Source organism: Setaria italica, chromosome V (assembly GCF_000263155.2).
Source record: "Setaria italica strain Yugu1 chromosome V, Setaria_italica_v2.0, whole genome shotgun sequence".
Taxonomy (NCBI): Eukaryota; Viridiplantae; Streptophyta; class Magnoliopsida; order Poales; family Poaceae; genus Setaria; species Setaria italica.
In genome coordinates this window covers 14,402,999-14,429,450 of record NC_028454.1, presented here as the reverse complement: position 1 = coordinate 14,429,450, position 26,452 = coordinate 14,402,999, and the positions used below count along the sequence as shown (strand labels likewise).

The following is a 26,452-nucleotide window of genomic DNA, read 5'->3' as shown; positions in this document are numbered from 1 at the left end:
AAGAACAGAAGCTATTAGTTCATATTGACAGCTAGCACAAACAATGTATAATAAGCAGTGCAAAAAATGACACTTACCTGCACATGGCCCTTGTAGTGGTCATCCTCCAAAGTGATCATGAAGTTGTCATCATCCCACAGTGCACCACTCAGCTCTCTCAGCTTGATCACCCTGACCCACCTCTGTCTCCACTTCCTCAAGTGGTTGTAGACCTGAGTCCCTGTGACCTCAAGCCCTGAGAACTCAACCACACTCTTGGCAACTTGGTTCAAGTGCACTTCCTTGAACCCTTTGTCAGTTCTGACACCAGTAGAGATCAGTTGACAGAAGCGGCGTAGCACAAATGCTGACATCACATTAGTCCACCTCATGGCAGCCCTGGGTTGCTGCCCAGCACCACCATGTCCTGCAGCCAGGCCTCCAGCAGCTGCGGCAGCCTGGGCACCAGCTTCAGGTGCAGCCTGGGCAGCAGGTTCAGCTGCACCCTGGCCGCCAGCAGCTGCGGCAGCCTGGCCACCAGCATGGATGGCAGCTTGGGCAGCAACCTCAGCAGCCTCAAGTTCCTCCAGCAGGTCAAACTGACCATTCACTTGTGCCATGTCCTAGTAAACATCATTGCATGTTGCCCATTGCCTCAGTGCCCAGTAAAACATCATTGCATACAGCCCAATGCCTTATGTACAAGCAATATGTATAGAACAATGCATATACAAACAATAATAACATAGCATCATAGCACATAGCCCAAAGCCTCATGGACAACTACCAGGAATAACAGATCATCATAGCATATAGCCCAAAGCCTCATGGACAAATACCAGGAATAACAGATCATCATTGCATATAGCCCTAAGCCTCATGCACAACTACCAGCAAGCATATATCATCATAGCACACTTGTCCAAGAGTCAAAGTAAGGAAGAAACAGGAATAACAGGTCATCATAGCATTGTTGTCCAAACCTCAAAGTGAGAAAGAAAGAGGAATAACACAAACATCATAGCATTGTTGTCCAAGCCTCAAACTGAGATAGAAAGAGGAATAACAGATCATCATAGCATTGTTGTCCAAACCTCAAAGTGAGAAATAAAGAGGAATAACACAAACATCATAGCATTGTTGTCCAAGCCTCAAACTGAGATAGAAAGAGGAATAACAGATCATCATAGAATTGTTGCCCAAGCCTCAATGTGACAAACAAACAGGAATCACATAACATCATAGAGCAGTTGTCCAAAGTTTCAAGGTACAAAGGGAACATAACATTACAACACAGTACCAAAGTTATCCAATGCCTACAAATGTGCATTACCCCTACTAGCCCATATTTCATTAGCCCATTCATCTCTAACAGAAGCCCAAGTTGCATTGTCATCAACAGGGACCCCATGTCCATTAACAGAATTAGGCTCCCATGTGGACTCAAGAGGAATAACCTCATCAGGTCCATGCCCCATAATCCAATTATGTAAGATGCAACAAGCAAGGACCAACTTCACTTGTGTCTTGAATGGATGAAAAGGTTTGTTGTCAATAATGCGAAATCTATTTTTTAAAGCCCCAAAAGCCCTTTCAACCGTAACACGTAGACTAGAATGCCTCAAATTGAACAGCTCCCTTGGATTGGTTGGGTAATTTCTACCACCGAACTCATTAAGATGATATCTAGTACCCCTGTAAGGAGGTAGGAATCCAGGACGGCATGCATATCCAGCATCTACCAGATAGAACTTCCCTAGAAAGATTATAAACAGGTATTAGTCCTACAGTCAACTAGTTTGTAACTAGATTTAAGGAACTAATTTAGTTAATTACCTTCTGGAACACTTAAACCATCCTCTCTCTCTAGTGCATCTGCTAGAATGGTGGCATCATGTGCAGAACCCTCCCAGCCAGCCAACACATAAGTGAACTTCAAATCAAAGTCCACTGCAGCTAGGACATTTTGAGTTGTATAGTGTTTCCTCCCCCTAAATGCTGATTGCATCTTAGCTGGGACTCTAGCATAGATGTGAGTGCCATCTATAGCCCCAACACAATCCTACATAAACCCAACAACACAATCATCTACAAAAATTTTAGTGAATTATGCATTATGTGTGTCATAAGGATACTAAGTTACCTTGAAATATGGGTACCATCTTGAGCTGTTTCTAATCTTAAGAGGTGTCTCAGTTGATGGAGCCTTAATGATCTCATGCCTAAGTTCACCAATTGCATACAACACCTCTTTGAAATGTCTACTTACTGTCTCTACAGATCTCCTCCAACTTTGATGGATAACTCTAAACCTTTGGTTATGCCCAACAACATGGAGAAACATAGCAACTTGCTCTTCTACACTGCTATGTATGGTATCTCTAAGCAACTCCCTGCCCCTAAGCAAATTACATAGCCTAAAGAAAGGGGCTCTTCTCATGCGAAGCATGTTTACACACTCTACATCATTACAGTTATATATTCTGTCCAAATTTTTTTGCCTTTCCTCATCCATAGCACTCATGGGGGCATAACTAATCTGCGGACGTGAGGGTTTAGCCAGCCTAAGCCTATTCAGGAAGAATGCATACATGCCAGCCACTAGAGCAGCTGCATGAATAATAAGCATGCGTCTCTTGTCTTCAAGACCCATCTATATGAATAACATGCAAAAATAAGGGTCACTGACTTGGGCAACAGATCCTCAGAAGTACATATAAACACATCACTGGCATGGGCAACAGAAGCTCACATAAAAGTATAAACATCATTGGCATGGACAACAGAAGCTCAGATGAAAATGTATAAACATCACAATCATGGACAACAAGGCTCAGATCAGTATGTAAAGACATCATTGACAAGGACAACAAGGCTCAGGTCATTATATGAAAACATCACTGACAGCACAGTGATGCCTCAAATGACTATTGTAAAACATCAGGGACATGGACAACAATAATAAGATCAACATAGAAGTCATCATTGATATGAACAACAATGCTCAGACCAATCTAAAAACATATCATTGACATGGAAAACATGCTCCTATCCATATAAACGCATCAACCTCAAGAACAAGTGTGCTCAGAGTATGCTCACATATCAAACAACACTGGTACCAATGATTTGAACCACCTACTAACCATCGACAGCATGGTTTTAGGGTACCATGCGCATGCACAGAGGGGCAAGGGCTAAGATATTTTACCGCAACAACAGCAACAGGGAGATTAGCGTGTCAGAGGACGGGGAACTCAGCTCCGCAACCGAACCACGAACAGATCAGCGGCTTCCGGAGGAGGAGGGGTGAGATCGGGAAACCTAGCAACCAAACAAATTAAAGATCCACTCAGAACACAACTTCTTATTATAGATCGGGTGCCGAAACTTCAAAAAATAAGAAACGAACCATAAAGAAATCAGATCGGGTCCTTGAACTCAAGAATCGTACCTAGGAACAACCGAAGAACTCAGATCCAGTGGGGGACTGCGTGTGTCACATAAGAAAAGGACCGGTCAGTGGGATCATCGTACCCTAGGGTTACGGTTTTGACGAAATCCGAACAAAGGATGCAAAAAAACTTGCCTGGGCCAACAGATCCGTCAACAACTCCAACCTAAGAACCAAAACAAACACATGGGGGTGGTAGATCAGGCCTCCGCAGATCCGAAAGAACAACGACAGTGGACAAGGCTGGAACCCTAACCTGCGAGCCGCCGGTGGAGGAACAAATCTGCGCGAGAGGGAAGGGGAAGGGGAAGGGTCGGGGTCGACCTTTATGCCCGCGGGATGGCGCGAAATCGCCCGGTAACCCTAGCCAAGGCGCGAAAGCTTCCCGCGTGCACGCGCCCAAAGCTTTTTCGCCCGCCGCGCGCTCGCCTTGCACACGCCGCCGCACCCGCGGAGCCTGGCTCTGGGGAGAAGCTCGAATCGGCCGCACCACGGGAGCCAGGCTCCCAGGGTCTTTTTGCATCCGCCGAACCAGGCCCAGCGGACGGCCCAGCTAACCAATCAGCCATGTCTCGCACGCGGGGAGCCCGGTTCCGGGTAAATGCGAGGAACCAATCACACCCTTAGAGAGACAGTTCCATGAATTGAATCACATGTTCAATCAATCTTACAAACTCTACACGGACGATTCAGCCTGCAAGTCTGCAACTCTCAGAATGGAACCAGCAGATTGATGGGTAGGTGGCAGCGGATCGACGGGGAGCCACGGGGCGGATCAAGGGATCGAACCAGCGGGACGAGGACGACGAGCCACGCCGTGACGACGAATTGACGTGGGGCATCGGCGAGAAGAGCTACAGTGTGAATCAAGCTGCCCTCAAGTTCAATCGTCCCCGACGCTTAGTCTACACCAGGCACTTGACGATAAGCGTGGAAGCGGCAGGTTCTGGATTCGAGAGGGGCGGCAGCGCCTGAATCCATAGGGCGCCCAATTCAGTCGGCTGATCCGAGAGCTCAGTCGGCGCCGCTTTCCACTTCTTTTGCGCAGCCGTGTCATACAGTTTTAGTGCAGCTCTCGCATCAGTGCCTCAAATCTGTATTCCTGATGCCTGCCACTCTTACGCTATTTGTCTCTCAAAAAGGCACATTTCTGACTTAGTTCCATGACTCATGTTACTTGACGTCTGAAGATACGTTCTATATATGAGCAGCTGAGCTGCAAAGTAAATCAGCCAAGGAGAGGAAATACTCATTCCATAGTTAAATATATTGCCACGAACCGTCTGCTCAGTTTGCTATTGCCCATAAAAGTCGGCAAAGGGCAACTAGAGCCCAGAGTAGCACGGCAGTGACAAGGAATTTTGCATCGTCCTCGCATATGCGTTAACCTTACAAGGCAGGCTAATGCAACAGATGCTCCCTTGCCAATTAAAGTTGTCATCGTCCTGAGACAAGTCGTCAACTGCACAAGACTGAAGCTTCTGTTGCATTTAGACTTGAACGTGGCTACCTAGCTAGATCAAATGTAACTTATGCTTTAAGAATTGCCATGATGAGTTGGAAAACTTGCGTATGCATTACTGGTGCCTCCCATTCAAGGGTATGTCTTTAGGAACAACATCCATATCCTTGTTTCTTCACGCATGCTTCTTGATGCCTTGAGAAGTTTCCTAAATACAAAGACTTGGGGGGCCATATGTGGTGCCCCAATTAGCCATTCGACGGGGTTATAACTCCCAGGTACTTCATACTCACTGTATCAGTTCACAATCATCCTCTAGTGGGAAAGCAATCAACTGTTATTTTTGTGTTAGTCAATGTATCGACTTGAATTGTTAATAGAAATATAAAAACTTCGGCCTCAGCCCACAGGTAGTTCAGTAATTAGCCATTCAATGGTTTTATAGGGTGCCTCTGGTTTAGTTCAATCAGTCATGTTGCTTCATGTCTGAAGTCGTAGCGGGAGCGAACATCAATGCCATAAACGTAGCAATTACAATATAAATCTGCCAAGTATTGTGAAATAATACAAGATTGAGTAACTCGCACAGTCGCACGTATCACCGGAGATCAATTTCATAGGAGTTCCATGCACATTAAATGTATTGGCACATCAACTAATCTGGTGACGTGGTAGGAAATTTAAGTGAGTGAAAGATGAAACTCTCTTGGCACGAAAAACAACTACGAATGTGTCATGAAATTAAATATTATGTGATGCCTATGAAATAACAACATGAAGTTGGCAATTGGAGGGGTAGTTTCAAACACCATTTCATTCTTCTTGGTGATGTGTCTATTTTGAAAACATAATAAATGAAAATCCTCCGCTGGGATTGGCCTAATTTAGCATGAACACACTGTATGCAAGGTCATCCTTTGCTTTCGTGAACCCACTCTACTTTAGTGTTATATGCTTCTAGAGCATTTTGTGCGCAGATTTTATTATGCGCACAACAGCAGAACTTTGCCGTGGTTTCTTTTGTGATGAGTAACGCTAGTTCAAAGCACATATAGCTATTCAGGGTTCCACTATAATATGTTGCCCATTACTCGCAGAATTTTCAAATCATTTCTCAGCAAATATTTAATTTCTTAAAGTTTCATGATGGTAGATAGATTCCCAGTTTCAAGAGACTAGTCCTCCCACCTCATCTATCAAATTGCTTGCTTCATTTGTGCTCGAGTTCATGCAGGACATGTGCAAATCATTCAAGTTTGCAGAAGCAGGTCAAGGACGGCTAAAGGCAGGTTGAACTCTGGGTGTGCATGCTCATGATGGGGTTTTGTTACGTCGTTTCGTTATGCACCGATCCAGACCCATCGAGCTCACAAGGTTGATGCTACGGATGTTTCCTGGCAAATCCCAAGTTCGCAAGATAAGTGACTAGCTGAAACTTGAACGAGAGTAGCTCGCACATGCATTTTTCCTCTCATTGTTGGATAAGTCTCCAGAAGTAACCTGGGCGGCAAGGTAAGGATCCAATTGTACTGCTCGCAATATAATCGGCTGCGCAGCACCAGCCATTCTAGCTACTGTAGCTGTTGCTGGCTTGCAGCTGCTGCTGAGCAACCTTTTTCCCATCAGGCTGATAGATAAAGACCAGGCCACTAGTAAAGCCATGTAAGAATTATGACTCCCAGTACATCACATTCATTTTTGCAATCGTCCTTAACTGGAAAAGCTGTCCCCTCTTATTTGCCTTTATTTGTGTCGTTCAGAGTATTAACTTTTCAGTATACAGGTGCGTACATTTTCTTTCTCCATGTCCTTCCACAAAACCAGCATAAAGCTTTCAAGGAGAATAATTACAAGTTAATCTGTATAGTTAGCATGCCCGTACACGCAGCCCAAGACACCGCAAATGCTTAGAACAATGATGTACTAACGGACATCAACAATTTCATATTAAATAAAACAGTGTAGATTTCCACTCTACTAGAGTGACCCAAAAGTACAAAACCAGTGCTCATTTACATACAGCTCAAACACCATGCACACTGCAGTTGACATCAAAAATCTGTATGACAGTAAAGGATGTGCAGCAATGCTTCCGATCTCTCGCTCTCGGGATATACATCTTAAGCTTTTGGAAACAGTGCAAATATTGTCTCATTCAGGTCTTGTTGTGCACAGGAGGATTACTTTTGACAGAGAAGATTTTGTGGCTACAAATACTAATCAGAAGTCAGGAGATTAATGTCATGTCCGATGATAATATCAAATATAAACGGGTAGTTCAAATATAAAGGTTCAGCCAAGGATATATAGGGAAATAAATTATTCCACGGTTGGATAACTCCAACGAACCGCCTGCTCAGTTTTCTACTGCCCATAAAAGCAGGTACACTAAATGCAGCCCATAATGTTGTGCCTGTGTCATTTGGTTTATCGATTCTCTTGTTTGTTCTGCCAGTTTGCCCTAGTATAAGACCAGCGGCAACTAACTCGAATGGATTTGGTTACAAAGCCCATTATGCTAGTGTTATAAAATTATAGTGATGTTATTTATATTCTTTTACCATGATACCCTTATATTATCTATATCACTCATGTATACTACCCATACCATAATTAATCTTGATCGTCAGATGTTTTTATACTAGTCTTTTTCAAACACTCGTATAGTCTAGTATTGTGCTGTGCATCTTTTTCGAACACTCGTATAGCCTAGTATTATGCTGTTCACCGTGAAAGAGCTCAACATTTATCAGAAAATGCTCGTGTGTATGCAAGGTTTTTATGAAGGCACCATACTCTGCTTTCGTGTGTGGAGCATGTCCAGCTTTTTTGCCCACGGAGGGATAGAATACTGTTTTTATTTCAGATTTTCTTATAGGCGACGCTGAACTTTGCCAATCATTTCTGATAATGTAATATCAATTAATGGGTTATAAGCACAGATAAATAATCAGCAGGCGGAATTATAAGGAAAAATCGTCAGCAATCCACTATGTTGCCCACCAAATTCCTGAAGTGAATAATACGTTGCTAACCAAATTATTTCTTTAATTTTTTTCATGGCCACAGGCAGATTGGTGTAGTTGTAACCGTAAGAGACTGTACTCCTCTCAATCTCATCTGACCTTTCAACATGCACATGCTTGCTCTGTTCCTGGTTTAGTACACGACGCTAGTGCGAAACTGCAAGCTGAACAAATTTAGCAGAACTTGTCAAAGAGAAACAAGAGCCTGGAGGAACTTGGTGGTGATGGTGGCATGTATGGCGCCGGTGCAGTGCACGCTGTACCGGTCGCAAAGAGATTTGCAACGTCATGTGCAGCAAGGAGACTCACATGCATTACTGGTGCCTTCCATTCAAAGGTTGTCTTTCGGAAGAACATCCATATACATATTTCTTCATGCTTCTTGATGCCTCGAGAATCGAGATGTTTCCTAAATATAAGACTTGGACCATTCCATCGTTATATAACTCCCAGGTACTTCCTACTAATCAGTTTAGAACGGTCCGCTACTGGAAATGCAATGAGCTATCATATTTGTGTCGGTCATTGTATTGGCTTGAATTGTTAGCTAGAAATATAATGACTTGGGCAGTTGGGCCACAGCCCACAGGTGCTTCAGTTGCTAGCCATTCCATAGACTGAGAGTTATAGCGTTCTGCTGGTTTAGTTTTATTACTCATGTTGCTTCATGTCTGAAGTCGTAGGAGGAGTTGAACTGCAAGGCCAGAAAACTGGCAGTTACAATATAAAGGCTCTGCCAAAGATTGGGAAATAATTCAAGGTTGAATAACTCGCAAGTACTACCAGATCAGTTTGATTTTCTCATAAAAGCAAGTATATTAATTGCAGTCCATGATATTGTACATGGATCATTTGGTTTCTTGGTTCTCCGGTTGGCTACGTACTGTATAATTCTTTTTATGGCTTGCCCTTAAGGATCTGCTAAGCGTATATGTAAGACCTGCAGGAATCAACTCAACGAATTTGGATACAAATCCTGATATCCAAAAAGAACCTAAATTCAAAACTACTGTGCATATACAAAAGCCCAAACATCACAAGTGTTCCGGATAATTGTATAATTGAGCATAAACAATCTGAATGCAAGGTCACGCTATGCTTTCATGAACCCTACTCTGCTTTGAACTGCGTCTCGAGCATTTTGGCACCCTGAGAATACTACTCTTTTCACAGATTTTATTATGGATGTCACTGAAGAATGTTTCCATGGGGTCGTTGTGAATTGTGATGAGTAATGTTAGTTCTAAGTACAGATAACTAGTCAGGGTTGCAGTATATGTTGCCCACTTTTTAGTTTTGATCCAACAGACAGGCACATAAGCAACAGAAAGAGAACCAAAAACACGCGCAATGCAACACATGATACTCTTCTGATTTCCATGCCCGCAGTACTGATGATCTATTCAATTATTACTTGGAAATTTGGTAGAGTATTTCTGAAATATAACTTCCGATGACAAAAAGATTACTGTTCTAGGATATCATCCTCTCAACTATCAAATGATGATGAATTTAGTTTGTTTGAGGCAGCTCATGATCGCTAGCTAAACAAATGTCATAGGCATCAAGTCTCATCGTTATGCTCACAACTTAAGGACACAGCACCCCTACCAACCCAAGTCCACTCTCAGCTCAATTGTGTCTCAAACTATAATATGGCTAGCCTATACATGCATTACTGGTACCTTCAATTTATACGCAAGTCTATCAGGGAAAAAACACCTGTCTACATTTTTTTTAAGTTTCCTTGATGCATCGGGAAGTCTACAGATGATGTGTTTGATAGTAATGACAATTGGCAATTGAATCGTTAGAAATAACAAATATTTGGGCAATAGGCGGTGCATCATATAGCCATTCCTTGTATATAACTCGCGGGCTCTTCTTTCTTGTTAGTTAGCAATCATCCTCTATTGGAAAAGCAATCCGCCATTACTGATTGACAACAGTCTTGTGATATGTCACTCAAGTCTCAGTGTGGAAAAGTTGGCTGAAATCATTGTTATTTAATCGAACTTTTTAGAATTCAAATACTCACTCTGACATCATATTAAACCGAAATCTTAAACTAAAGGAAAAAGTTGGAAAATTCACTGACACCTCAACAACCATTGTATTTGTATCCGTTGATGTATCACCATCTAGGTACTTCCATGTGCATATTCCCCCCCCCCCCCCCCCCCCCCCCCCCCCACGCAATACAGCAGGTTATACTTTCACCACGTGCATTGTCAACTCTTGGACACACTGCAAATACTGGAAGTAAAATTTTGTTAGTTTTACCCATGAACGCAACACAAATTTTTTCCTCAGACCCATGATGTAGTGCATGTGCCATTTGATTTGTTGATTCTCCTTTTTTTTCTTTTGGTTTGCACTTGTCCATGACCGACAGCAACTAACTCATGGATTTCGCTACAAATTCTCCGTGCCCAGATAGAACCTAAAGTTTAAAATTACTATGCATATACAAAACCCAAACATCTATCACAAGTCGTTCTTGCAAGGTCACGATATGCTTTCATGAACCCAACTCTGCTTTCGTGCGCTGCAGCTCAAGCATTTTAGCAAACTGAGATACAATTTTGTTGCATATTTTCTTGTGGGCGGCACTGAACTTTGCCACGGGATCATAGCTGGCAACATAACATCGGTTAGAAGCACCATGGTGTTACTTACTACATCCTGTACCTTAAAATGATATTTGTGTTGTGGATTTCTAGCAATTTGTCTACAAAATAGCTTGGGTCATTTTTTATTGTCTATCTATTAAAGTACAGATCAAGTAATCTCTCTGATCATTCTGCAAGTAAATCAGTTGCCAGAGCCAAATCCAAATTAAATGCTGGAAACCCATCTCAATTGAACCAAGCATTAGCAAAATGTACAAAAACATACTTGTTAGTACCAGTGAAAAACTAGTCACTGATTGATACAGAAAGCGAATTCTGAATTCTACACTTGCATACTGCGCATTTTTTTTTTGAAACAAAGGTAGATGAATACCAAATCCACAACACCTCATCGAGCTCCACCACACCTCCAACTGCCAGGCCCGGATCTATGCAGAGCTCCTCGGCTTCGCTCCAGCTTGTGCGAACTGAGCAAGGTCTTGCACAAGTTGGCGACGGGCAACTAGAGCCTACAGGAACTCGTCACTGCAGTGCACGCTGTCCCCGCTAAGAATTCTTTGGCGTCCTTGCATATGCGTCAAGCTCACAATAGATGTGCTTCCCTGCAGTCCAAGCCCACAAGGTTCTAGGTTATGGCAAAAACTACAACTTGACTATCTCACACATGCAATTCCGGTTCCTCCCATTCTTAGGTAAATCTCTCAAAAAAGCGCCCATCTCTACACATATTAATTCAAGTTTCTTGATTCCTAGAAATTCAGAGGCAGACAGCAAGGTAAAGTTTCAATACAACTGTTTGCAACATAAAGAATGACCAACAGGAACTGAAGCCGTGCAATAACTATGCCTCCCAGTACTTCCTATTCACTTTTGCGATCGCCCGTAACTACACATGCCGTCCCAAAAGCAGCATAAAGCTTTTAAGGGAAAACAATTACAAGTTAATTAATATGTAAAATTAAAATGCCCATACGCACTGCAAATGCTTCTGATGTTGACAAATGGCCTTTCTAAATTAATCGAACGGTGTAGACTTCCAGTGCCAAAAGTTTAATTATTGTTCATTTATATGCATACAGCTTAAACACCACATAGCAGTTGATTTACAAATTCTGCATGACGGTAGGATGTGCTCCAATAGTTCCGATTAGGGATGAAAATGAATTAGATATGGACAGATATACACGGATACAAATACAAATATTTACATTTTTTCAGATGCAGATTCGGACACGGATAGTGGATGATGTGTCGGATAAATATTCGAGTAGGTAGTTTTTGTCGGATATTCAACCTTGAGTATACGGATTTAGATCCAGTTCATACAAAGAATATACGAATTCCGATACGGACTATCCAAAAAATATCTAACCCCTTCGGAAGGTCGGATGAATATCCGATCATTTTTAAACCTAATTCATATCTCTCATTCTCGGGATATATATGACTTTAAGCTTTCGGTAACATCGTAGATATTGTCAACAGACTAATCTCATGCTCAATGATACTCCAGTTTCAATTATGCTTTTCTAGAATTTCACCAACAAAGCACTAGTCCATGTGCATTGAAATATACCTACGAGTGCATTCTTACGCAGGTTTGTACATTTATCCAACATAAAGGATCCTTTTCTTATTTCCATACCGATACTTATCAGAGCGCTTCAACTATTTCTAGGAAAATACACTACTTCTCAAATATAATTTCTAATTACCAAAAGACTACAGTTCTAGGATATCATCGTCTCTCAACTTTCATGAGTGATGAGGAACTCCTAAATTTTCCAAATTATTTCTTGGCAAATGTACTATTTCAGAAATTTCTTCATGGTTGCCCTTAAAAGTGATGAGGTACTCATGATCATGAGAAACAAATTGTCATCAACTCAATGGTTGGATTTGCTTGCTACTTTTGTGACCACAATGCATCTTAATTGGCTCAAATTAGTAACCGAATGGGAGTAAAGAACTTGAATATGTCCTAGTACGCAGTGTTTGAGGCAGCTCGATGATCGCTAGCTAATTCTAAATGCCGAAGATGTCATAAGCATCAGTCCCAACTCGTTAACCCCAGAAACCTGAATCTTCAGAAACGGTCCCCTGCCAATCCAAGTCCACGCTCAGCTCAATTGTGTCTCAAACTAGAACGTAGCAATCTCAAACATGCATTATTTAATTTGTGCCTCCGATTCGTGGATAAATCGCTCAATAGAACACTGATCTACATATATAGTTCTTTAGGTTCAAGTTCATTGATGCCTCGAGAAGTGTCATGAGGAATCGCATAGCAAGGAAAGCTGGCAATTGAATTGTTAGAATATAAATAGTTGGGCCACAGATGGTGCAGCCATTAGGCTAGTCTCAGTGCATAGTTTCACTATACTATTATCAAGATTGGAAACTAGGTAATTGTGCCTGTTGAGTGTCACGGGGATGAAACTTCTCTCACTTATGATGAAACTCCCCTTCTCTCTCCTTATGTAGCACTCTTGGAAACATAAATATGAAACTTTGCATTGAGAATGGCCTAAAGACCTTGACAAGTCAGCAAAATTGCTTATATGGTATGAAATTTAATGCTCATGAAACTCTATTACTTCCTACTTTGTTTTCAGTCTGTGTCTAGAAATGCAGTCCCTCGTCGTAATGTATCGACTTTTAATTTCCAAGGGCATTTTTCCAAAACACCACAAAAAATTACAGCTTGAATGTAAATTAATTAATGTGTTCGTTTCTTCATTTCTTTTTCTTGGAAGGGACATCAACACTGGATTGGAAATGCGAATGTTGATGTCGTTGGAATTGTGATCTCGATTAATGACGTGTTTAATTAAGTTTAAGTCCATGATTAAGTAGATATAACTCACGAGATAATTACCTCCTAAAATAATTAAGTTAGTAGAGGGACTAATCGCACGTTAAGCCTAGCCTACGTGACTAGCACCCAAATCAATGTGTAAACACATCTAATTCCGACTGCTAAGGGCACTTGAAAGGGTAGGGTAGAAGCCTGTATCTACGTCCAGGTGACAAATTATCAAGTTGAGAGCCTCTACTCCTGATTTGGGATTAAGATCTTCACTGCTACTGCTACATCAACAAACAGAGGCATCTCAGGGCATCTATGGTGAGCTGAAGTTCTGGTCAGATCAATTAATAACTTAACTCTCACATTAATTATCAGTACTGATCAAGATTAGGGGCTAGAGCTAAGTTGATCTACTGAATTCGTGTTTAGCTATGCACATTAGATCTAACAGATGTAACTGACAACAATTATTCTATATCAAATGGAACAGTGTGTTTTCCAGTTACCCTAGTCTATGGTCCTCTGCTTTCATCAACCGGGTGCATTGCAGAGTGCACACTACTAGATGCACTGCAAAGACTACATTTTGCATTTTGTGTTAACCATGGAACCGCCATTTGGCTAGTTCAGGGCTTAACCGTCAAACCTCCATGAACACGAAATTCACTAAAATTCATCATCCATATTTTTTTGGCAAAAAAAGAGGACCTTTTATTACATCTCGGAAACAAAGTTACACTAATGAGCAATAATTTGCTTTTAAACGCCACATAGTTGTGTGTCTAGTTCACCACCAGATGAACAAGCTCGCAACCTACCCCATTTTCAGAACATTGGGCCAATCTTTTGCTCAGTTGCTAACACAAGCATCCTTAGTGCCTCCCATTCCTAGGCAAGTATGATGAAAAGGCACCCACCTACGTTTCTTCCCTCAAATTCATGTTTCTTGATGCCTAGAAATTCGTCGAGAGTCTGGGAAGCAAGATAATTTGTCAATAGAACTGTTAGCAATATAAAGACTGGGATATAGGTAATGAATCCATGCAATAATTATAACTCCCACGTACATCATATACTCAATAGAAAAAAATCCAAATAGCAAAAGTCTAGATAACCCCCTAAACTATGTTTTGGTTCAATTTACCCTCTAAACTATATTATTTGGTTCAACTTACCTCATAATACAATTTGTCATTTTTGTTTCTCCATACACAAATTGAATTTTAAGACTTTGCAGGGTAGCAGTGGACACCATAATCTATATTAAATTTTTTTATGAATTTTCATCATTATTTTTTTAATATAATTTTGTATCTCAATGATAAATTTTATTATTAAATATCCTACCATATCTAAATAATGATAAAAATTTAATACATTTTTTTAACATATCTCATGATATCTATATTATCTTGCAAAATTTTAACTTAAGACTCCACTAGTACATGGAGAAAAAAAAAGATAAATTATGTTAAGGGGTAAATTGAACCAAATAGCATAGTTTAGGGGTATACTCAAAGAAATCCTTTAAAGGTTATCCAAACTTTGTACTTGAGGGGAGTAATTTGGACTTATCTCCTGCTCAACATGAGTCGTTGTCCCACACGGGAGAAGCAGTCCGTCTTATCAGTATCGTTCACTACTACATCAGCTTTTCGGTATTCAGGTGCTTAATTTTCATTTGTTTATGTCATCACCCCAGAACTAACAGAAAAACTGAGTTTAACGGAAAATAATTACAATATGTAAACTTTGCATTCCCATACACAGATCCAAACACTGCAAATGCCGGAGATACTAGGGCTGACCAGTGGGCAAGAAACTATAGTTGAGCACAAAAATCTAGTAGTATATGAGAATCAAGGATGTGCTCCAACGTTTCCAGTCCTTTATTCTCGTGATATGCCTTTTGTACTTTTTGAAATATTGAAAATATTTCCTTCTGCGCATGGCTCGCCGATGGCCGCCACTGAGGTCCAGGACCGGATCCATGCAGGTGGCGGGGGTCCTCACACAGCTGCAGGCCTGCAGCTAGGCCTGTTCATTCACGGGCTACACCGGTTTTGTCTGGTTTTTCTAACCAGCCCATGGGTGGACGGTTTGCCTGGGCCCAACTGGTTTTCGTGGTTTGTGGAGGGAGTGGCTGAGTGGGTTAGATGGGCCGGTTCTACGGCAAGCTTCTTCAGTTTTCTGCTCCACGCAACGTTCCTTACTTGCTTCTCGTATTCTAGAAGCACCATGAGGACCAGAAGCAATAAATTTAAATAAATAATAACTATCAGTTATGGGATGCAGCTCTATCTCATAACTGAAAGGTTTAATTCAGCATTTCGGCCCTATTACAATTCTCTCGCTGTCACAGATACAGCACGTTCTTGCCCTCTAAAAATCGAATAATCACAGCAAACACCGATAGCAAAATTCAGCATTTGCTTTGACCAAGTAATCATAATGATCCGCCTAAGCTTACCCATGCGTCCCCTTTTATCCCAGTTTAAAATTGGTCTGGGCAAAAGGTTCACCAACCGGGACTAAAGCTCGGTCACTAGCGGAGGGCTCATCAACCGGGACCTTTATCCCGGTTGCAAAGACTAGTGGAAAAAAAAAACCCTGAGAGGCCTTTTATCCCAGTTTGAGACACCAACTAGGATAAAAGACCCCCCATTTTTATCCCGGTTAACACCAACCGGGATAAAAGGGTCAAGGGCCTTTTATCCCAGTTTGTAATGCCAATTGGGATAAAAGGGGGTCTTTTATTCCGGTTGGTGTCTCTAACTGGGATAAAAGGGTTCCCCACGGATGGCTAAAAAAGACCAAATCCCTCGAAAGCCCTCGGACCTTTTATCCCAGTTTGTAATACCAACCGGAATAAAAGGGGATCTTTAGTCCCGGTTGGTGTTTCCAACCGGGATAAAAGAGTCCCCTATGAGTTAATACAAAAGGATTGCATCCTCTATATAGTTAGATGTGCTGTGTAGGTGGAATGCCAAGGAAGCTACGCGCGAGGCTTGAGGTCGTTGGTTCGAATCCCACGCACCGCGCACATGCATATTTCGTATGACTTGTGGGGGGCCTTCCGGGGATCCCCCGGGATTTCTTTTTTTTAGGGCTGTGCCTGGCGTGGCGACCCTTTTTATCCCGGTTGGTATTATCAATCGGGATAGAAGGGGATCTTTAGTCCCGGTTGAGTGACCCGGGACAAAAGACTCCTCCTTTTGTCTTGATTGGTTTATCTTGGAAGGATTTTTGGAAGATTTGCTCCCTAACAACTAGGACTGAAGGTGAGTTTTCCACCGGTGAGTTCAAGTCAGCATCAACACCTGCAAGCCTACAAGATAATAAAAGAGGGACAGCACAAGCATGTTAGATTGCTAAGTGTGAAGAAATAAGTAAATCAGAATAGTGCAAAGAATTAATCTGGTTGCATAGGGGAAAATAGATGTGCAAGGCTTCTGAACAAACTAGATTAACCTCTCTTCTAAACATCTCAAGAGCTATTTTTTCTAGACACTAAGTTTTCACATGTAGGGAAAAAAATAGATGTGTCAGCTCAATGGGAGACTTCCAGAATCATGATGATTACGATTCACATCAACTTAAGTCAAACTCAATAATCTAAGTGTTCAATCAGGATCTAGGATCACAAATTCACAAACATCATGGTTTCAGACTTGCAGGACCCTCCATGATGCAACAAAATACATGTGACAGCTCAATTATTAAACAAGAATGCTGAAAATTTACAAATTATATGAAATTGGAGATAAGCATACCTCTTGCTTCAAGTGACAGAAAAGAACTCTAATCTCCACAATTCAACTCTGCAAGCTCTACAGTAAGCTAACGGAGAGATGATTAATGTAAGCTAACAAGTTATAACGAGAAACCTCTTGACAAATGAATATGATTGAAACTTAAAAGTGCTTCACAATTTTTTAAATCTTTTATGATTTCTTCTAGATCCACATTCCTAGGCATTCATGAACATATAGCCAGCTTTGTGCACCCATCAGTGTCTCAACCATTTTAGGTGACAAAGAGCTCCGAAAGGGAAAGACCACTCGACCACTAACACTAAAAGTGGAGTCTAAAGCTACCGTGGACACTTGAACTGCTAGAACATCTTTGGCTACTGTGATTGTGATGGGTATGGTGTCGTACCGCTGCAGCTGCTGTGAACAAATCAACAGCCCCGCAAAAGTCAGCAAAGGTTAACGAGGAACTCAGCCATGATGGTGGCATCCGTGTCCACGAAATAGTTCATGATTGCTGAAACTACAGCGTGACTAGCTCACTCATCCATTCTCGATGCCTCCCATTCCTAGGTAAGTCTCTCAAAAAGCACCCATCTACATAACTTCCACGAATTCAGGTTTCCTTATACCTAGAGATTCCTTGAGAACCTGGACAGCAAGGTAAAGTGTCAATAGAACAGTTTGGAATATAAAGACTGGGCAACGTATAGAGGCATTGAATCTATGCAATAATTATGACTCCCACTACTTGCCTTTTCATTCTTTAATTTGCAATCGTCTGCTAACTGCACATGTACTGTCCCAAAACAAACATAAAGCTTTCAAAGGAGAATAAATACAAGCTAATCTGTAAAATTAGCATAACCATACACACAGCCCAAACACTGCAAATGCTTAGAAGGATGATGTAACTGACAAACGACCATTCCATAATAAACTGAACGGTGTACACTTCGAGTGACCAAAAAGTATAAAACTAGTATTCATTTACATATAGCACAAACGCCACATTGTAGTTAATCGCAAAAACTTGCATGACATTCAAGGACGTGCTCCAATGGTTCCGATCTCTCGTTCATGGGATATGCGTTTTAAGCTTTTGCAAACAGTGCAAATAATTTCAGCAGACTAATCTTCCCAGTGGTACATCAATTATTCTTTTTTTAGAGTTTCACCAATAAAACCCTATTCCATATTCATGCATTGCAATAAACCAGCAAAAGCATTCTTAGGCTATTCCCAGTGCAAGTTTCTTAGAGGTTTCATGCACATTAAATACGATGACACATCAGCATTTGTGGTGACATGACAAGATAATTATGAAGAGAGATGGAAGGAGTTTGATCAGGATGAAACTGTATATGCAGACTATGAAATTCGTTGAAACTTGCATTGGGAGCTATAGAGTTTCATTCCGTCCGATTGTGTCCAATACCGTGTCTTACAATTAAATGCTATGGCTAATCTATGAAACCATGAAGTGAAACTTGACATGGCATTTTTGGAAACCGTGCGATTAAAGTTGCACTCGGAATAGCCTTACAACAACAGGTTTGTAGTTTTCATCCAACATACAGACACATAATCGACAATAGGGAGAACAAAATCATGCCCAATGCATGCATGCGATGATCTTGTCATTTCCATGCCGATATGTCACACCTGATTTTAAGGACAAAACCGAGTGCTTTCAATACATGTGCGCTAGGATCAAGTTACACACATGTATGACAATAGTGAATAACATAGACAGTGACAAAGCGAAAAGAGGAAGTATAAACATTATTACATGACCGAAAGTCTCAATAAAACACAAGCCTAAATTATTACGCAGCGGAACTCCAAAGACGACGATGACACCACAGGCAGCTGACTGAAGAACTGTACGCCTAGAACTCCTCAAAGTCGTGCAGGTACTCCTCCAAATTAGCTTAGTCTGAACAGCGGTTTTGCAAGGGTGAGTACACTTATGGTTGGTACTCAACAAGTCGTGGGGAATAGTGTAGTGTAAGGCCAATCAAGGTATGGCTAAGGCTTAATTAGCATCAGCTTTTAATTAAGTTGGTCAAGTTTTATTAGCAATTAACTAAGTACAAGTTTATACCATCCGAAATTAAATATGAGCATAAATAAAGTAAACAACATATGCATAAAATGACAACAATTTAAATCCATCTTCCGATAGTATTATCATGTGAGGGTCCAGGTCGCTCTTAACCGTGAGCACGGCTGATCAATCAGTTTTACACTCCGCAGAGGTGGCACATCTTTACCCACAAGTTGTGTAAAAGTTCAAAGGAACTTTGGACCCAACCATGCGGTGTTTGCAAGGTACTATACCACACTTCAGAGGTGTGATTGCATAGGGACGCTACGAGGCCTTTACAAAGATTCACTAGCAATGTGGTAACCCGCTAAGGTTTCAGGTCGAAGCAGAACATAGCAGTCCCCTAGTGGGTATAGTGACTTAGCCAAGCCCACTTCCCCCGAGAGCGAGTGCTATATCCCATCAACGCCTCCCCTCTTGCCCTTTCGGTAAGATTACCCCAGACTAGAGTTTCTAATTATTTAGCCAAGATCAGAGCCATTTAGTCTTGTGGTACCACTGTTTTCCTGGGTGGTCGCTCCATGTTCCGATTAAACATACATGATCTTGTATTAATGAAAGGTATAACAGAAGTAAAGCAAGATTAAACATTGAGTTCAGTTAAACCATCATATACCAAGTAAGCACTAAGCATGAGCTACCCAAGATAAAAGGTAAACCCGGTTGGTCAAGGCAAAGGTAAATTCAATCTAGGCGAACCTTAATTGGGACCCATCAATTTAATCTTAACATGTGCATGGCATAATTGTTGCGTACAAGAAAGTAAAGGTGTATAGGACTGAAAAGTAGTGATCAAGGACACAACTTGCCTTCTTGGCCTTGCTACTTCTGTTTGTACTCCTCGAAGGCTTGGTCTTCAAATCCCTCGAACTGCTGAACTTCTACACGTGTCACATGAGCACATACAAGCAAACATGGGCAAAAAGTAAGAAACAGTACACCAATCACAATTAAACAGAGAAAACAAGCTTGTAAAATTGATCTACGTTTTAGAACGAACACGTGGATATAAAGAACGCGAAAAACGGAGTTAAGATGCAAAAGATATGATTAAAATAAGATCTAGGAGCTTTTCTGCGAGAAAACAAAACTTCTAGGGTCAAACTGCGAAAACCGAGGGCTTATACGTAATTACGTGTATAAACCGAAGGTTTAACGCGCAAAAACTCCAAAACGGATGGCGGGTTGATTTTAGAGAAACTCAGGGTTTAAACTGAAAGAAAATAGGACCAAAACACAAATACTTTTGAACTAGATTGGACCGCGGGTTGATTTGCGGAAAAGGCGAGGGCTTAAGTGCAAAAGAGACGCGGCGCGGCGCGGTTGACCGGTACGCGATCTGGTTGACTCGTTGCCAGCCGTCGGATTTGGATCCGACGGTCACGGTCGTCGATGATACCGTAGCGGCGGCGACAGAAAGCGGCGGACGACGACAAGCGGAGAAACGGCGCTTCGGGGCTCGGTTTCGCGCGCGGAGAACGCCAGAAGCAATAGGAAAGCAGGGCGCTCTTGTTTTGGCGGTTCTTGATGACCGAGGCTCACCGGAGGGCGGGGCTTGGCGGAGGAGAAGTGGCGGCGGCGCTGGAGCTCGCGGCGGCTAGGGTTTTGGGTGCTGGCGCAGGGTGCTCGAGGCCGGGAGGGGGCGGCGGCTTAAATAGGGCGGATGGCGGCGGCTTGCGTGTCAAGGGATAAGGGGCAGCCGCGTTCAAATCGGCCGGGGAGGCAGCTCCCGCACGGAGATCTCGCGCGGCTGTTGTGGGCGGAGCAGAGTCCCGACCGGAGGTGGGAGATGACGGCGGGACCCACCTGTCGGTGGCCGCGGGCGGTAGGCGGGCTGGCGCCGCGGGCGGTAGGCGGGCTAGCGCGGCTGTTGGGCCAGCGCGGCTTCGTGGGCCGCGGAGGATAAAGGGAGAGCGGGCGAGCAGCGGCGAGAAGCTGGGCCGGCGAGGGGAAAGCGGAGCGGGCCGGAGCGGCTGGTGGCGCTGGGCTGCTGTAAGAGAAGGAGGCGCTGGGCCGAAAGAAAGGAGGAGGAGAAATGTAGCCCAAGGGAAGAAAACGAAAAGAAGAAAAGGAAAGGTTTTGAAAATTTGAAATTGAATTTGAGATTCAAATTTGATTCAAACACAAGCAAGCAAAATAAATGCACCAACATGCAAGGCACAAATAACTCCTATGATGAATTAATTTAATTTAGAGAAAGTGAAATTAAATGCCTAGAAATTTAAATGACATCCTAATTTGAGCAAATTTTAGTGAATTTAAATTCTTTAAAAATTTGGGTGTTACACGATACTTAAGAGCGCTTAAGTTATTCCTTATAAGATACACTACTTATGAAATGTAATTTCTAATGACCAAAAGACAATTCTAGGGTGTCATCCTCTCTTAACTTTCAAACGGTGAGGAATCTAGTCTAATGACGATTAGTCCTAAAGTTTCCAAATTATTTATTGGCAAATATAGTATTTCTGAAATTTCTTCACGAGAAACAAATCGCCAACAACTCAACGGCTCGATTGCTTGCTGCTTTTGTGGCCATACTGCATCCTAATTGGCTCCAGCGAATAGGGTAAATAAATTAATCCGGTCCTAATATGCAGCGTTCTAGGCAGCTCGATCATCGCTAGTTACTTTTAAATGCCGAAGATGTCATAGGCATCAGTCTCAACTCGTTAAGCTCAGAAGGCTGAACCTTCCAGATCGATCACTCACCTGCCAACCCAAGTCCAAGCTCAGCTCAATTGTGTCCAGTATGTTGCCCATTAATCAGAAATTTTTCAAGATACGTATACTAGTTACAAGAGACTGGACTCCAATGAGACTTCAACTTGCTTGCACTGATTCTGGTTTAGTACACGACATGTGCGAACCGATCAAATCTCTTAGAAGTAGGCGAAGGTGTCTAGTGCCTGTAGGAGCTTGGTAGAACAAGACAGTAATGACGGCGTTTGTGGTGTTGGTTTTGAGCACGCCATAGCTGCTGACATATTTTGTGCCATCCTAAGCGTACCGGCCAAGCTAACGAGGCTGTTGTTACATATGTTCCCCCTGCCGAATCCAAGTCCACAAGATCCTCCGTTGTGGGCTTATAGCTAAAACTACAATGTAACTAGCTCACACATACATTTCCCGAGCCTCCGATTCTTAGACAAGTCTCTCGAAAACGCACCCTTCTACATAACTCCCACAAATTCAAGTTTTTTGATGCATACAAATTCTCTGAGAGACTGGACAGAAAGGTAAAGTGTCAATAGAATTGTTTGCAATATAAAGACCGGGCCACAGGCAATGAAGCCATGCAATAATTATGAGACACAGTACTTCCTATTCATTTTTGCAATAACCCGTAGCTGCGCACATGCCGTCTTCAAACCAGCATAAAGATTTAGGCCTCGTTTGGCAGTGCTGGATTGAATTCCGGCCAGGATTACTTCCAGGCCCAGTTTGAGTGATTCCATCCGTGTCGCTCAATCTGGGGAAGATTAAATCCTGCCAATCCACTCAAACCGAACATCTAGCACAAATGGAATCAATCTAGGTCAATCCCATATATGTTGGCAAAGCATACAGACTTTGCAACAGATTGAGCATCTATGCGTCACCTCTTACTTGTAATTCAGAGCAAATTTTCCATCAGTTAAACTTTATATGCTCTGAATAGTGAATTCACCTCAAACTGGGCAACACATATAGAATCAACTTTGCATACAGAATACAGACTTGTTCAGTAAGAGGTGTATGACTACCATAGCAAATAAGTTTGCAACTGAATTACAAGTTTAATAGATGGAATCAAAACACAAGCCTAACAAGTTTAAATCCAACTACAAGTCCCAAAACTGTGGCAACATAAATAAAAAGCTTGAACCATGAGCATCAACAGGAGCCTTGAACCATGTTTTGGTTACTTGTTCTTCTTTTTCACACCAGGCTTAGCAATCTGCATGGCAAATGCAAATTAGAACTTAAGTACTGAACTAGCCATTGCTTACACAGATCAAGAACCGCATTTGCAAGTAACACCTACCAAAAGTAGTACATTCTTAAAGTTCACAGACCAAATAAGTAACCTAAACCAAAAATAAGTTAAGATGAAACAAAATAGTTACTGAATTGCTGAAACAAAAAAAATGTTCTCATGATATTGCCGAAACAAACTATCTGCAGATGGCTATATCCACTCCAGGATGGAATGCAGTATAGAAGATGAAAGTGTCGCGGGTCGTGGACAGAATAGGAGAAGATTGGATCTTCCTGACAGTTGGTGAAGCAGTGGAGGCCTGTCTAACTGAACAAAATAGCCAGGGATATGAACTTTCAAAAAACCAGGGATACGAGCTTCCCAATTTGACGAATTCCACATGAATCATTTGAATTCAGCTCTGGAATTCCACATGAACTTCCCAATTTAATGCAGAAAAGAACTAGCAATGAAACTGAAAAGAACTACTGGAAAGAATGCTGATAATAAAATGATCAAACAGCTACGTGCGGAACAGTCGAAGGTGTCACCACAAACACTCAAAAAATAGCACAGCGATAATGAAGGTGTCATAAACATTTTAAACACTTCATATAAGCTTTGACCAGACATCCCAACAGGAAGATCTAAGTTGTGTTAAACAAAAATCCAACACAAGAAGACGGACAGTCCTCTTTGCATGGTGACAATACCTTGTATGGTGACAATACCAAACTAATCATCATTCTCAAACAGGCCAACTCTATGGATTTCCCCACCTTTACAAAAGGAAGGGGACTACATCGACATCAGAAGTTCAGAACATACATAACCTTCATTCTCAAAGAGATGGCTAGTCAACTCTAAAGGTTTCCAAACATTCCATGAAAGCCAACAACAAACATGAGACATGACTGATAATTATGCAGGTAAACATAGTAGATTACTGAATAGACCAGTTACACACATGAGTTGCAAACTTTAAAGGTGCAAAGTGCGACGCAGACAATAAGTGACTAGTACTGATATTTCTGGATACAGATATAGATGGCAATATTCGACATAGATAGGTAGATAGCATGGCTGCAGACCAGAGCAGGTTACTGATATCAGCCTTGAGCAAATTAATTTTGAACAAATAATGGCAGGAAAGCAAAGTACCTGTTGGCGCTAAAAGTTAGCCGATCGACCCTTAGCGTCGGACACACGACCCGGGAGAATCTGCTTAGCTCCTGTTCGGGTGATCGCCCTGGTGCGGTTCGCACGGTGTGCCAGCCAATCTGACCTGTTGATTGGCAAGGAAGAAAACGTGTCAAATTCCAGGGGTTCCGATCGGCTAAAGTTCCGATCTCTAGGAGCGTATCAGCGAATTGGCCGATTTCCTATAAAAAGATAATCGGCTATAACACAACCGACAATCACGTAGCGATGGTAAAGAAAACTACTTAGAGTAAACTAGACAGAGCTATGAAAACAACACTTGAAACAGATCTAATTGGCTATATGACAATAATGAATGAAAATAACAATAATAAAGCCGACAGTTCAAATCTCAAGCTGGATAACTGGTGATAAAACTTAGAATAACAGATAAAACCTATAATTCTAGTAAATATCGATAACTGGTGAATAAATCCAAATGAAATAACAGTGATACGCCCGAGGTTAAAGCTTAGATATTACTCGATAAACGGAACTTACAAAATCGGTCGGAGATCGTGTCGATGCAGTCCTGCCAACCCGTACAAACTCGTGAAAGAAGAAAAGTATTGACGAAGTCGCCGACTTGAAAGTAAAGTACGAGGAAATAGTAGATTGTTGTATTGATTGATGTGTTGTTTTACAAATCTCTAAAGATGGCTATTTATAGCCTGTTACAACCAATTTCTTAACCGACTAGTAGGATCTATCTCTAATTTTAAATGAAAACGAATATTTACAAACACAACTCGTATCAGAGTTGGTTACTATATTCCTGCGGGCCAATCTCTATCTTCTTCCTCTGACCCTCTTTTAAGCCCATATTGGCCCAATCGCTCCAGTCTTCCAATCGGCCGATCTCCACCAATTCCGTCTACCAAAATACTGTAGCACCAATTGGCCGATCCCAAACTGTAGCACCAATCGGCCGATTTCCAATCGTGACCTTTTTAATCTGTTACATCAGCCAGTCTTCTTCTTCCTTCCCATACGTGTCAAAATCTGGCGTCAACACATGCTCCCCAGTTTCGGAGTAAAACATAGCTTTTACATCAAAATTCCTGTTTAACTTCTACTCCTAAACAGACGCATTAAAAATATCCTTCCGTTTCGTAGTCTCCTACCTGATGATTGCAATCTTTTCGAAACAGGCGCATGAGACAACCAATTCCCCAAAATACGTGTAGACGGTGCGGTAAAAATCCCACCTTTACCCCTTCTCGGACTGTCTTTAAATACTGGCACGTCCCGCACTTCTTCTTCACAAGCCAGTAACTTCCTTTCTTGGCACACTAGTTTCCATCTTCGTCCGGCGCCCTTTTAGTTTCCAACCACACCTTCCGGCGACCTCCTTTTCATCCGCATTCCGCTCCATCTTCCCAATGGCGGCACCATCAGCAACCCCTCTAGCAATAGAAACCCCGGCGGCAGCTGCAATGGCGGCAGCAGCAGCTCCATCGGCGGCAGCAACAGCTCCATCAGCGACAGAAGTTCCACTGGCGGCCTCGGCGGCGGTAGCTCCACCAGCAGCCCCATCAGCGACGATGACTTTCATCCCAGAGGTATTTACCTGGAACTTTTCTTTTCACTTTTACCGCCCAGGCATTTGTTTTAGATCCATTCTTAGTTCTTCCCTTTTTACCCTTTTTTTTAGGTGGTTAGACACCAAATCACCATTCGCCTTTTCGAAGCCCCCGGCCTCATCTGTCTAGGTACTATGGGGAATCCAGACCCAACCGATCTAATAAACTTAGAAACTCAAAGAATCCCATTTAAACAATCCCCAATGGAATTGGATCAGTGGTCAGGCACCTTTAGATCTTGGCCGAATGAAACCCCCGGTTGGAAAGAATGGTACCAACGGATAGCCAACTCCAAGAGAGTTCAATGGGACGAATGAAAAATTGGCCAATGCATCAATCTCTCTCTGTCTCAAATGGAGAGAAATGAACCCTTGGTGATGGCGGCCTCCTATTTCTGGTCCGACACCCTCAATGCTTTCCTTTTCGGCCATGGGCCTATGATTCCCACCTTGGCCGATATCGTAATGTTGACCGGCCTTGACA

The 26,452-nt window shown here is 42.1% G+C and overlaps 1 protein-coding gene across 1 annotated transcript; it reads right to left on the bottom strand.

Annotated features, from left to right (window-relative positions):
• Positions 1-1,295: 1,295 nt before the first annotated feature.
• On the bottom strand, positions 1,296-25,941 carry LOC101759365 (putative nuclease HARBI1). Its single transcript, XM_022826644.1, has 4 exons — positions 25,724-25,941; positions 2,123-2,201; positions 1,816-2,041; positions 1,296-1,735 (listed from the first exon to the last, which is right to left on the bottom strand). The coding sequence occupies exons 1-4, from the start codon at positions 25,939-25,941 to the stop codon at positions 1,296-1,298; spliced, it is 963 nt and encodes a 320-aa protein (XP_022682379.1).
• Between the last annotated feature and the right edge of the window lie 511 nt (positions 25,942-26,452).

Coding starts and splice junctions, on each gene's coding strand:
- LOC101759365 (XM_022826644.1), bottom strand. CDS start 25,941: ATGAAAGTCATCGTCGCTGATGGGGCTGCTGGTGGAGCTACCGCCGCC. Junction 2,042..2,122: donor GATGGTACCCATATTTCAAG/GTAACTTAGTAT, acceptor GGGTTTATGTAG/GATTGTGTTGGGGCTATAGA. Junction 1,736..1,815: donor TGGTTTAAGTGTTCCAGAAG/GTAATTAACTAA, acceptor TAATCTTTCTAG/GGAAGTTCTATCTGGTAGAT.